Source organism: Pezoporus occidentalis, unplaced genomic scaffold (assembly GCF_034315485.1).
Source record: "Pezoporus occidentalis ecotype Australia unplaced genomic scaffold, CSIRO_AGI_Poc_V1 ctg18, whole genome shotgun sequence".
Taxonomy (NCBI): domain Eukaryota; kingdom Metazoa; phylum Chordata; class Aves; order Psittaciformes; family Psittacidae; genus Pezoporus; species Pezoporus occidentalis.
The window spans coordinates 5441346-5454436 of NW_026913640.1; the positions used below are offsets into that span (position 1 = coordinate 5441346).

At 38.0% G+C, this 13091-nt stretch overlaps 2 protein-coding genes across 6 annotated transcripts in view; one reads left to right on the top strand and one right to left on the bottom strand.

The window, feature by feature from the left end:
- FLT1 (fms related receptor tyrosine kinase 1) overlaps nucleotides 1-2859 on the top strand; it is a 109441-nt gene extending 106582 nt beyond the window's left edge. The window contains exon 30 of the mRNA XM_062615109.1: nucleotides 886-2859. Within this exon, the coding sequence (XP_062471093.1) occupies nucleotides 886-1090 (205 nt within the window). The 3' untranslated portion in view covers nucleotides 1091-2859. The remainder of the gene's footprint in view (nucleotides 1-885) is intronic.
- Nucleotides 2860-5002: 2143 nt separating this feature from the next.
- The window catches only part of PAN3 (poly(A) specific ribonuclease subunit PAN3), an 81615-nt gene continuing 73526 nt past the window's right edge, over nucleotides 5003-13091 (bottom strand). For 4 of the 5 annotated variants that reach the window (XM_062615116.1, XM_062615114.1, XM_062615115.1 and 1 more), the window contains 3 exons: nucleotides 11859-11923; nucleotides 11009-11147; nucleotides 5003-7956 (listed from right to left, as the gene is read on the bottom strand). In XM_062615116.1, coding sequence (XP_062471100.1) covers nucleotides 7816-7956; nucleotides 11009-11147; nucleotides 11859-11923 — 345 coding nt within the window. In that variant the 3' untranslated portion in view covers nucleotides 5003-7815. Of the gene's footprint in view, nucleotides 7957-11008; nucleotides 11148-11858; nucleotides 11924-12994; nucleotides 13090-13091 lie in introns of those variants that run through there. The other variant, XM_062615118.1, reaches the window with a different exon arrangement.

A 13091-nucleotide genomic window follows, 5' to 3' on the forward strand; every position in this document is an offset into this window, starting at 1 on the left:
AAATGGAGAGGGGTGGAGTGTCCATGAACTTATAAAAATACAGGGGAGGAAATCTAATTTTAGGCACTGCAGCCCAACATATGTTTGCATGAGGCTTTCACATGTAATCAATGATGGTAAATGCTCTGGCTTGTCCTTTGTCTGCAGATAGATCTTTGGTATCTAAGTTCAATGGTGTGAAAATTCTCTTTGCCTCTTTTTTCTGAATTATTGAGGGAGCCCCCTTTAAGAACTGTGCTCTCTGAACATGGGTGAAAAAGAGCTGCAAGACAAACAGCACCTTTAAGAGTGGCTCAGCTGAGAAGACACTAAACCCTTCTTGTAAAGGGCATCTTATATAAAAGGCAGCATACAGGATAACAGAAAAACTCTAATTCAAACCAGCAGTTTATGTCTGCTGCCAAGAGAAGACAAAGAGAAGAGATACCTAGACCTTGCGCTCTTCCTCACAAACATCAACCATTTATCTTAAAAATTTAAATGCTTAAAAAAACATTAGGCTCTGGGAACACCTCCACCAGTCAGTAGCTTTCTGATTTTGCTGCTAGGCTTGAGATCTTTCATTACTTCACTCCTGCTCAAAAAAAGCCCAGCTCCCTTAGGAAGAACATTTAAATGTGGGGACCCTATGGGCACCAATACCCTAATACTTACAATAAACACAAAGAGTGACGTTCAGTCACAGAAGGGAAATTAAGGGGGACACAGGAGGGCTCTCTCCATCCTCAGGTCTGCTCAGCCAATGAGCAATCCCTTCTGCATCAATGCCCTTCCCATCATCTGAGAATAAACGAAGCTGCTTCTTGTGATGTGGCTTTGCTCAAGTCATTAAAACAAATGCCTGTACACATTAAATACACTAACAGGGATGCTGCTCTGTTACAGTATTAAAGGTGCCAGCAGGAGCAAGGAGTCGGTGCTTTCTGGAATAACCAAGCCAAGAAGCTTCTGCAGCTTCAGCTGCGACCAGCTCAGTGACTCCAAGCGAAGACACACGTATGGTAATGTTGTGCTGGAGAAAATGAGAGCAAGCCATTCTCCCCCTCCTGACTACAACTCTGTTGGCCTTTATTCTCAGCCCCCCGTATAAATACTTCTAAGCCAAGATTTAAATATGCATTTAATCCATAAAGGTTCCTCTGAAACACTGTCAGTTTAAAAACTCTGACTCAAATAATTTTATCCTACAAGTCAAAAATATATCATCGGCTTACTCTTGGCAATCTGCTTTTCTACAGACTGCAACAAGCATATACAAAATATAGCAAAATACTAATGCTTAGGCCTTGACTTTCCCAAATGGTGAACACCAAGAGTTGCCACTAAAATTGCCCCATGCTCCTGAAAACCTGTATGGTCATTGTTACAGAGGAAACCAGTTTGTTGTTTGGTCCCTGGCAGCAGGATGGTATTTCATGCTCTAGTCAGCCAGCCCCAGCTCAGACTGCAGCGGACACTGGGGAATTTGCACCCTGCTGCTGAGACCTGTGTAGTGCTGGAAAATGAACGATTCCTTAAGAAGAGACAAACAAGAAACAGACCACGCTCCACAGCTTTTAGTGAAAACTCTATTTTGAGAAACTTGAGGGAAGGCTAATGTTTCAGGGAAGCAGGGTTAGCTAGCTGGGGATGGGGCATCACATGGCTCTTACTGCTTCAGATGGCATTCATGGTAAAGAGTCGTGCGAGACAAGAATTTCAAATTTGTGTTGCAAAACACAGCTGGCAAGGATAGGGGAGAACTAAGATCAGCGTCAGGGCTGCAACGCCACAGAATACATATCAATTTGGTTTGGACAAGCCTGCTGAAATCAAGTAAATATTCTTGAAGTTTTGCACTTTGACACTATGCCAACACACACACACTGGAACCAAACCACAAGCTAGATCTTAAAGCCAAGCTCGGTCCACAAAACCCCATGGACCTTCTAACACTGCACTGACTATATTTTATTTATGGGAATCTGCCTGAAAAGACAGGATGGCTACTAAACTGCGTATCCTTTAAATAAATCGATCACTAGAGAGTTTGAAGAGATTAGCTAGAAATGATAATTTCCCTGGAGAGTTGGGGCAGCTTTTCTATGAAGACAGCTGAATTTCTGGGTAGTTACTAGTATATATGTACAGGAATAAAAATGTTATCATTCATTTGCAACACTTTCGTATAGTATCTCAGAAAGGGCATGAGTGTTCTTTGTTTGAGAGTGTAAGGATGCACCATCCCCTTTCACCTTTGAATGCAATGTTAAAATGAGAGTTGGCCATTTAATGTCTTCCAAATCAACAGCTACTGCCCAATCTCAACTTCTTGTGGTCCACTATATTAACTCAAACGCTATGTATAATATGGCTCTGATCTCTTAAAATTCAGCTTAGGAGCTGTGAATTTAACCCACTAACTGTTTAAAGGCAAATGACCTTTTGCATATTTACAAAGAAAAATTTCCTTGGATATTCACATAAAAGAAATATGTACCACTGCTTCTAAGCTAGGTATAATTCTACATCTTCCTGGCCAAGAGATCATCAGTTTTAAGTATCTATTGCACTGTCTCTTGCTGGTGAAGAATATTTGACCTCGATCAACATAAAAAGAAAGTTTAAGGACTGTTTCTTAACTCCAATTGAGCAAAAGTAGTTGTGGGATGATGCATCTGAAAGGAATGTTTGCACAGTGTAAATATATAAATATACTTTTTGTGCACAAATATTTAAGAAAACTGGACTACAAAGATTACTTTTATATGAATCCACAAAGTTCCTTTGTATGGGAATAACTCCTGTTTTGTCTTGCATTTTCTGTCTTCATATAATGTATGACTGCAAAATTCATATAATAAAGTTTGCTTTTGAAAGGACCCACAGTTCTGCCAAACTAGTCCATCCAGTGTCAAAGACTGCTGCAGCAGATGGTTTAGCACTGGGCAGCACTAAGACATCTGGCAAACAACCCAGCCTGTGGGCCAGTTTTGTGAGCAAAGGAGAATACAGAATAATTGCACAGAAGGCACAGTTCTCCACAGCAAAGCAGATAAACAGTGAGGTATGCTTGTACAGCTCACTGTGTGAACGACATACTCTAAACTCAGCATAACTAAGGAGGGCTTACTGCTGGCTAGAGGTAAAAAGTCAACCCCACCTGCAGGAGAGTCAAAGCTTCATAGTGGGGGAAGACAAAGTAGCTCCTTGACGAGCATCCATTCAACTGCCCCCCACACCTGGTTACTTCTGCAGCTAAAAGGTCGGGTACAGATGAAAGGACTTCAAACAGAGCTAAGGTGGCCCCAGCAGAGTCTGTTCTGAACTGTGACATAAGCTAGCACTTTAGTCCTGGTAGGTGTTGGGACCGGTCTAACATCTTCATCGCTGACATGGACAGTGGGATTGATGCCAACCTCATGAATTCTAACCATAACAAGTGCAAGGTTCTACACGTGGGTCGGAGGAATCCCAGGCACAGCTACAGGTTGGGCAGAGAAGAGATTCAGAGCAGCCCTGCAGAGAAGGACTTGGGGTGTTGGTTCATGAGAAAATGGACATGAGCCGGCTGCAGTGTGCGTTTGCAGCCCAGAAAGCCAACCATATCCTGGGCTGCATCAAAAGGAGCGTGACCAGCAGGTCAAAGGAGGTGATCCTGCCCCTCTACTCTGCTCTCGTGAGACCTCACCTGGAGTATTGTGTGCAGTTCTGGTGTCCTCAACATCAAAAGGACATGGAACTGTTGGAACAAGTCCAGAGAAGGGCCATGAGGATGATCAGGGGACTGGAGCGCCTCCCATATGAAGACAGGCTGAGGAAGTTGGGGCTGTTCAGCCTGGAGAAGAGAAGGCTGCGTGGAGACCTCATAGCAGCCTTCCAGTATCTGAAGGGGGCCTATAGGGATGCTGGGGAGGGACTCTTCATTAGGGACTGTAGTGACAGGACAAGGGGTAATGGGTTCAAACTTAAACAGGGGAAGTTTAGAATGGATATAAGAAGGAAATTCTTTCCTGTTAGGGTGGTGAGGCACTGGAATGGGTTGCCCAGGGAGGTTGTGAATGCTCCATCCCTGGCAGTGTTCAAGACCAGGCTGGACGAGGCCCTGGGTGATATGATTTAGCACAAGGTGTCCCTGCCCATGGCAAGGGGGTTGGAACTAGATGATCTTAAGGTCCTTTCCAACCCTAACTATTCTATGATTCTATGCTTTGCTTTCTTTAGAGAATCTCCACATCCCAAACCCACCCATCAGAAACTTGGGATGCTTCTTCTACAGAGGGGGCAGTTGGGTGCTCTCTGCTATACAGTGTTTTATAGTGTGAGGGGATCTCCAAACCACACTGCAGATAAATTAAACAAGTGCTGGAAGGAAGCAGAAATTAAACCTTCTCTGGAAAGGCAGAACGTAACATGACTGCCTATTACCACAGGAGTTACATAGCGGTTGCTGCACTCCACTATGGAGGAAAATGGAGACTAGGTAAGCACATCTATCAGGGAATATTGACAGTTACACAAAATTTCACATTATTCAGCATGGTTAAGGAGTGGAGGGGTATAGGAGGTTTTACCCCACCAGTAAATTATCTCACCTTTCTGCTTAACAAAACACAAAAGTAATTCTGGGAAATGAAGCTGTCATCACACCACATACAAATTCTCAGAGAAAAAAAATATACTTTGTTATTGGACAAAAAAGTTCAACAAACATGAAAATTAGGGTACTTTAACAGAGTTTTCAAAATTAGGGCTTGTCCAGTAAAGCAGACCTGAGCCAGAGAGAGATAGGACTTCAGTTGGGAGTTATGGAAATGTGTATGACTCTAGTCATCAACATGTGTAAGCTTTAGGATATCTGATACAGTGTAAGTGGCGTACTTTGTGACTCATGATTGCTTAAACTCTGCATTGCAGACAGTGAGTACAAGAGAAATATGATGGAATGAAATACAGTTCCAGCACCAAAGTTTAAATGTCCTTATCCAACTTCAGAACTTCACATTGTCAAAATAAGGCCACGTTATTTCCGGTATTCTTTATTAAAAATACTGCTGTACACATGAAGAATGAAAACAGGATTAAAGATGAGTAACACATATTGGGGTCATGACATTAGAACTTAACATACTGGTGCTTTTTAGGGGAAGCAGTTGACACCTGAATTACTGAAACAAGGGCAAAACAAAAATACATAGGTTCCCTCAACAAAATATTTACAATATAGTAAATACAGCAACAGAATTTAAAACAGGTACAAAAATTAAAATGACCAACATCAGATTTCAAAGGTTGTCCCTTCTGTGCTTTTAGCTGTAAAAAAATAGGAAGGTCAGAATTTAATTTCTCATTTGGGAGGGCACATCCTCGTGGCTCTTCTTTTTAAATACAGGTAACACAGTTCTTCCTATGAATGAATCAAACTACAACTTTAGGACAACCTTCTAAATGGAATTAAAATGGGGTGAAGGGCTCTCCCCCCCAAAAAACACCCAAGCTGAACTTCAGACTGTTCAAATCATTCCCAAATACAGACCAAATGAAATAAATAAAACAAAAAAAAAAAAGCTTAACTTTTTTTTATGCATTACCTGAAACCAAATATTTTCTGGCTGACATATGTATGAAAACTTATTAGCTGTCTACCTTTTTATTTTTAAACCAAGTCCTGAGGTTACTAGGGGCTGAAGCAAGCTGACATTATGCAAATACACACAGGTTTGCAATTTAGACATGTCTTGCAGAGGGTGGTTTGCTGGTCTAAAAAAGGATGAGAATTCAAGCCCTATTTTACCCCTGCCTTACACTTCCACAAAATGTTGGTCCACAAATTAAATTTTCAAAGGTTCCCAAACCCCACAACTGAACAGATGATCCCCTTTCATTTTCAAAGAAAACAATACTGGAAAAAACCTCAGCCCGCTTATAAATTAAGCATTTCATATTTCTTCTAGAATACAAGTACTTCTTTTTTGTACAAAAGAATTACAATATGATTTGTCAAAAAACATATAAAAGACAGCTGCTCTTCCTCAAATACATGAGCTAATGATAAAAGACTGTTTTGCATGTTCACTTTTCAAAGTTCCTGTTCCTTTTATATTAAAAAGAACATTCTGGCAACTGTTATTGTTTGAATATTAAACATTATGTTCCTTTTAAAATTCATTCGATCAAATGCGACAATAATCGATTTTTAAACTCAACAACTGATGCTACCTAATGTGGATTCAACCACATTTTCTAAAATGTGTAAAGCATGTCCCTAGTCTTCAAAGCTTTCGATGTGAAGAGAGTTGCTTTTTTCTTGATGCAAGTCTCAAGGCGGAGAAACATTTTAAAGCTTATAAAAGTGGACAGAGAAATATTAAAAACTTCTCTGAAAACTACAAATATTGAGAATTATTAAAATTGATGTCAGTAACATCAGTTGCAAGTGCTTAGAGTCTGTCCTGACCTTTTGAGTTTCCACATTTTCTTCATGGTGAGCACCCAGTGCTATTAAAACATTCAGTGCTGGGAAAGGATAGATACAGTCTTCACTACTGCTTTAAGAAAGGAAATTCCTACATATTTGGCAGTCTTCAGTATCAAAGTGTAGGTGTTTAACTAGAAATCCCATGAATACCCATGTTTGGAGACAACTGCATGTCCAAATATTAGAAAGGTAATGAGGAGAAAAATTCCAGACTTTTGAGACTGAATTACTTCAGGAATATTCATGTGTTGCGTATTATCAAAAGTAATATTACTTTGGGCTAAGCAGTGACTGCAAAGGCACAGCAGATCATTATCCCTCCAGATTCAGGCTGTAAAACTTGGAAAGCTCTTGATGCCAGACAACTGCTGTGTTTAGTTAATCTTCTTTAACAGTGTCTTTGTATCTGTATCCAGTGTAGCGTACCATAATAAAGCTGTGGTTCAAAGAACAGAACTTTATACAAAAATTATACTGTAAATAACCTAAAGTAATACACTCCTGAAACTTCAGGCATTTAAACAATTTCTTTAAAAAAAAATATTAAAAAAATTGCATAAATGTAAATGCTTCTGACTAGCAGGAAAACGTACAAACAGTTTTTAAAAGGCGCTGGTTGTGTTTAGAGCAAGTTTGATATGCTCCTTAAATTATAGATGCTTCCCATTTTGCTATTTTCGTCACTTCACTTAGACAAAGTTTAAATCAAATGGCAGGGGAATTTCTTTCCTTTTTTGTCAATTCACCGATACTTCACTTGACTGGTTTTAAAAAGTTTCATCTTGTCACATTTCTTTGAGCTAACAGTGGGTGGCATACAGAGCTTGCATACAACACACTTTACAGAGTTTACGAACTAAACGGTCATTAACAGAACACAATTTCTATTTAATTATTTACCTGGTCCTTTATGCTATTCTGGGTGCAAATAATATCAAAAATGAATAAATTTTGCTATATCCTCAGTGACAAAAACATATCCCAGAAATGTCCTTGCAAAGAGTTTCCCTTAAGTATACAATGTGGCAAAACTTCAGAGATCAGAAAAGTCTTAAAAAAATTAAAATTAGTGCATATACAAGTGGAAAAAATAAAAGCAGGAACATCATGCACCTGATGTGTTCCTTAATCTAAAATAAATTCTTCACAGATAAAGCCTCCAATGGCAGCCTTAGCTCTAGGATAAGTGAAACATTCTTCCCTTCAAGTAACAGTGTACCTGACTGAAGTGCAAGCAGCTTTGCTCATCTCCTGTTTGTTTCCCAAATGTGAAATGAGATGACAACAACAATTCAGCTGTAGTGCAATTTGCTATTGGTTAAGTTCCTCAGCAATGTCCTGCATGCTTTCAGCAAATACTACAACTGACCATTTGCGGCTGCAATCAGTTCTTGAAAAGTATTTTCAAAGCAGCGTTTTAAATCACTGTAAGTTACCACAAGTACACTCTTCTCATCTCTGGAAATGAGGCTTATTTTTTCTGGCACACCAGCATCTAACTGTAACAAGAATGCAAAAGATAAAATAAAAGAAGTGTGAAAGAAATGGCAAAACATTTCCCCAGTAACAAAAGCAATCAATTTCTTGGCAAGCACGGTGTTGTGGTGCAGCTCAAATCTGCTAACACCACAGAAAGGAAGGATCTGGATCGCACCACAACAATGTATTTGCCAAAAAATCGAGACATTTTGGTCTTAACCTGATCGACATTCCAGACCTTTGGACTAGGTTACCATTGTTTTCTTCCCTTTCCATTAAGCCAATAATCCTGCAATGCGACCTTCCCCCATGCAGAAGGCCTAGAAAAATTTCCATATAGCTCCTGATGAACAAAACCATGTTTGACATTACATTTGCACATAAGTTCCACAAGCCTCCATGTAGGGTAGGTAAATTACTTCTTGCCCACACTAAAATTAAATAATGGATGGACCAGCCCCAAGTAGTATGAAAACTGGTAGAAACCCAAACCTCACATTTTGGCAATACTGAAACAAACTAGACCCTAAGCTTTATGGTACATTTCACCCCTTATTCTATTAAAAAAAACCCACCCCAAAACCACCAAACTAAACCAACACCCTTGATTACCTAGTTATAATTCACAAACAGGTAACTTGGAGTTAAGAGATTAAAGTCGTTCCACATTCGTTTTCATGTTTCCTTATGACTTCTCAAATTCAATTTTAAAAAATTGTATGTTACGTCTTAAAGTACATAGCGTACCAGTAAATCCTAATTTGGAACAGAGGAATATCCTACTTTACAGGCTGAAGTCCCTTCCAACACTGTATCTTACATTCTCCCATCTTTGCAAGAAACGGTTACCAATGGAAAACTGTCAGACTTTTACAACACAAAGCCTTTGTAGCTCTGTTTTAGTCAACACATTTGTATTTCCCAAAACTTGACACTACAAACTTTCTTGTTCCAATACAGAAGGTGGGGCAGAGAAGTGGGATATGACACTATTGATAAAATTTTTGGAAATACAACCCTAGCAGGATTAAATAAACGTATTACAATGTTGTACTAAATAGCAGAAGAACAATTAAAGTTGTCACTGAGGTAACAAAGTTGACACTGCTCAACACCAGCTAGTGGAACAACACAGTAAATTAGTAATTTCTTCCCTTTGTCTTCTAAAATAATGTTCTTAGCATAGCCTTATGATTTGGAACCTCCCCAACTTAAAGTTCCTGCTTCATGAATAGTTTTAAAAGAACAAAAGCAAGCCAATTAGCTTTTAATTCTTGTGGCGCAGGATAAAACCACCACCACGTTCTAACATGCATTACAAAATATTATCACAATTAAGGTCTTTGTGAAATATTGTCTACTGACTCCATTAGCATCATACAAGAACTCAGCAAATTATCTTAACGCATGCATGATATGGAAGATCTGTATTAAGAAAGCCACACAGTAACTAGAAACATCAATAGTTATGGCTTTCTTTCTCTCCCTCTGTGGAGGCATAAATCAACTGAGAAGATCCCCCAAATGCCACATGGAAAAGAATTATTATTTTTTTTAAATAGGGCAATTTTCACTCAAAAGGAATGCTTTTGGAATGTAGCAGGAAAGCCCAAATAACCATTTCTACTAATACACACTACAATTTCGGAAGTGTTTTTTACAGTGTATTTCCAAAGTAGAGTTCTGCAAACCTTACATTTTTTTGTGTGCTGAGCCCACAACCACAGAAGAGAAGAGCCTCTGTTTATAAAAAGGTAAGCCATGAACATTTATAGAACAGGCATTCTTTGACACCATCTCTTACCTGACCTATGAATTCAGGACTGTCCCCTCCTGCTACAGTACTGTACGGGTCACTGCTTTCAAACCATGATGGAATTTCACTGCCTATTTGAGTATCAACATGCTTTCTTTTTGATTTAGCCTCAATCCCTTTAATGTCCTTTTTAAAGTGCTTACAGACACCAACCAGAAAGATAAAAAGGAGGTTAAAGAAATGCACAGCAGTGGTCTAATAGGAGATTGAATGCCCTGACAATTTAGATAAAACGTTTTAAGTTAAGTCAGTTGTTACATGTCAAAGAATCTGAATATATTCATTTTTTTCTGAAAGAGAAATTTGGCTATCCTAACCCTAGAAAAGAAATATTTGCCACTGAAAAACTGTATATTGTCAGTGTCTGCATCACCATTCTCTACAGTGAGTGGAATGACCAAGTAACTACCAAAACCAAAAACATCAAAAAAAGAAAAAAAGGAAGTAGCATCCTATGAATTACTGAAGTTTGACAAAACGTGAACTAAGCTGAAAACTGATCTGCCAATTAAAAAAATAATCAGCTCCTGTACTTTTTAAATTTATAGAGGAAAACAGTTCTACAGCTACTGAAGATCTTGTGGTCTCTCACACATATCCTGCTATTAATCATGAGAGTGCTCAGCCAAAATATTGCTAGTGGTGCAGCTCTTAAAACAACTTCAAATAGCTTTGTTACATCAGCCTTGGTAAACAAAGGGTTGGAGAGGCTAGGGAAGTTACAGAATTGGACTTCACTTTTAAAGTCACAGACATTTTCCAGCACTGTCCTAGATGGTTAGGATTTTGCAGTTTTCTATTGCAGTTTCCCTCCTGTCTCCTACTCTGGTCAGCACAGTTTATAAATGGATCCTCTTGCCTTATGATCATCTCTTTGATATCTATACCAGCAGAAACCCCCTCCAGTTAAAGGGGTTTTATGGATCCTTTATGCTGTGTTGAAAGACCAGAGTAGCATAAAGGGACCAGCATTGCATATCCAAAGAATTCAATGCATTCCAGGATGAAAAGTTAATACTGTATCTCATGCTATATGACCAAATTTCAAGTTTTTAATACTAGTGCACTAAGTTTATTTAAAATATCCATAAATGTATGAATATTAGCTTAGTGAATACATTGTTTTCATCCAAAATGGGGAAAACAACCATTAATTAAATCAACAGAATTAACTTGCCAATGCTTTGAAGTGGAATATTATTTTAAAGAAAATTAACCCGAACAAATTTTTAAAAGCTAACCCAAGTACAGTGTACCTTGTTAAGACATGAGATAATGTGACTGAGGTCAATCCAAGGAGTACCCGCTTCTGTCACCTGATGGAAAAGGTGATCTCGAAAGAGCTTCAATAAATACCTGTCTCCAGTTTCTGACCACGTTGGGTCTTTCTGAAACCTGGTGTAAAACAAAGGCTCATATTAAAGCTCATAAAGTTAAGAAAAATCAAACCCCACATATATACATGATTCTTCAATCTAAACTTCAAATCTTAACTTATTGCTCTAAGCTACCTGCTATAATTTGCAATTCAATTAGTCTCCCCCCTTGCTGCAAACAGAAGATACACATATTCAAAGTTTCTCAGCTGTTGAAGCACCTGAAGCTAATGTCTAACAAGGGCCACAGAAAAAGTAATGGTAGAAAGCAAGAGTTACCTTCAACAAGTTTAACATGTTTGTAATGCTGGTTTCTAACATTTACAACTCCAAGTCTATTCAATAGGACAGAAAACAAACCATGAACAGTTTTATGTAGTAGTTATTAAAAAAAAAAATAACAAAAAGCTAAAAATACCTTAAAACCAGTATCCACACAGTTTACTACAGTTAAAGCAAGCTATAGATTTCCTCAAAATCTATTATCACTCACAAGAGATTGCCAAGAGAAACCATACTAAAAAACTTAGATAACTTTTGCATGTCTATATGTAGCTTTCTCTACTCCTTTATTTAAACTTTTGATCAAAGTTACTTATTTTTCTCAAAGCTTCTTAAATACTCATTTCTTCAGGGGCAAAATGTTTAGCTTAAAATTGTAACGGAAGAAAACTTGCATTGCAAACTGTTTTTTTACATACTGTAGAAAATGAAAACAAGTGTTTCTTACTCTGGCCTCTCATTGATTGTTCCCAGTTTCGCTAGAAGCCTAAACAGCCTTCCATTTTGCACCTCCTAGAAAACAAGAAAGATGTTATTAAAGTTTCTGAAAGGTAAAATGAAGACACTTATTTTTAAAATATATACAACAGAAATGCAAACAAAGTGCTATTAAAGTGATTTATTTATTCAAAGAGGAGGGTATAATTTTGTCATAAAGAGATCGAATGCATTATACTGTGTATTGGTAGCTCATTTTAGCACTTCATATTCAAATTATAATGTGGAAATTTAATACCACCACCTCGCTGACCCAGCAGGAACTGGATCAGACAATCTATTTCTTTGCGGAAACATGTGTCTAGTCTCTTGCTAGCCTATATTTACAGGTGTGCTAAAATACAGTAAGTTAAACAAGAATAATACACTTTATATATACACAAAGCTATAAAGACCTGTAAAAGCATAACACCATATTTCAGGTAAAGATGAGAAGGAACATAATCTACCAGATCTGTTTTTCAAAAATGCTTTGTAGGTCATTATTAGTAAATATTTAGCAGCAACATCAGACTAACATTTCAATTACAATTCATTCCAAATATAATTTTGAAACAAGGTTTTCCAAAAAAGCTAGAATTTAAGTCTTAAAACAGTATAAATTCTGAGTCAAACAGTGACAGAGATAAAGCAATGAGAACAAGTTCAAAGAACATTAAAATTACACATGCTTAGAATACATGCAAATGAAAAATTGATTTCAGACATTTTTCCTCATCACTTAGCATACAGTAAAAAGTTACATCCTAGCTTACATTACACTGTGGATTAATCTTTTGTTTAAGTAAAATCTGCTCAAACCTGGCAGGAAAAAGATACTCTCTTATTCATATTCTCCCATATTCTCCAACATTATTCATGCTAAGCTGCATCTTATTCCATGCAGGATCATACCAATTTCAAATGAATTCAGTCTGGAGTAGATTACTCTGCACAGCTGGGTAAATGAAGTAGGTCAAGGTGATAATAGCTTGACCTCAGACAAACTATGGGCTGCAATACTTCTGCTACCCATCTAAAAACATTCAGCAGAACAGCTTGTACCACAACAGTAGCTGCACTTACAGACTGACAGGGAATACTTACCTTATCCAGGAAAGGTCTATACAACTTCCAAGTAACTTTTTGTATGTGGCCACATACACAGAAGCCAAAATTGCACCTGTGTGAATGCCACTGCCCT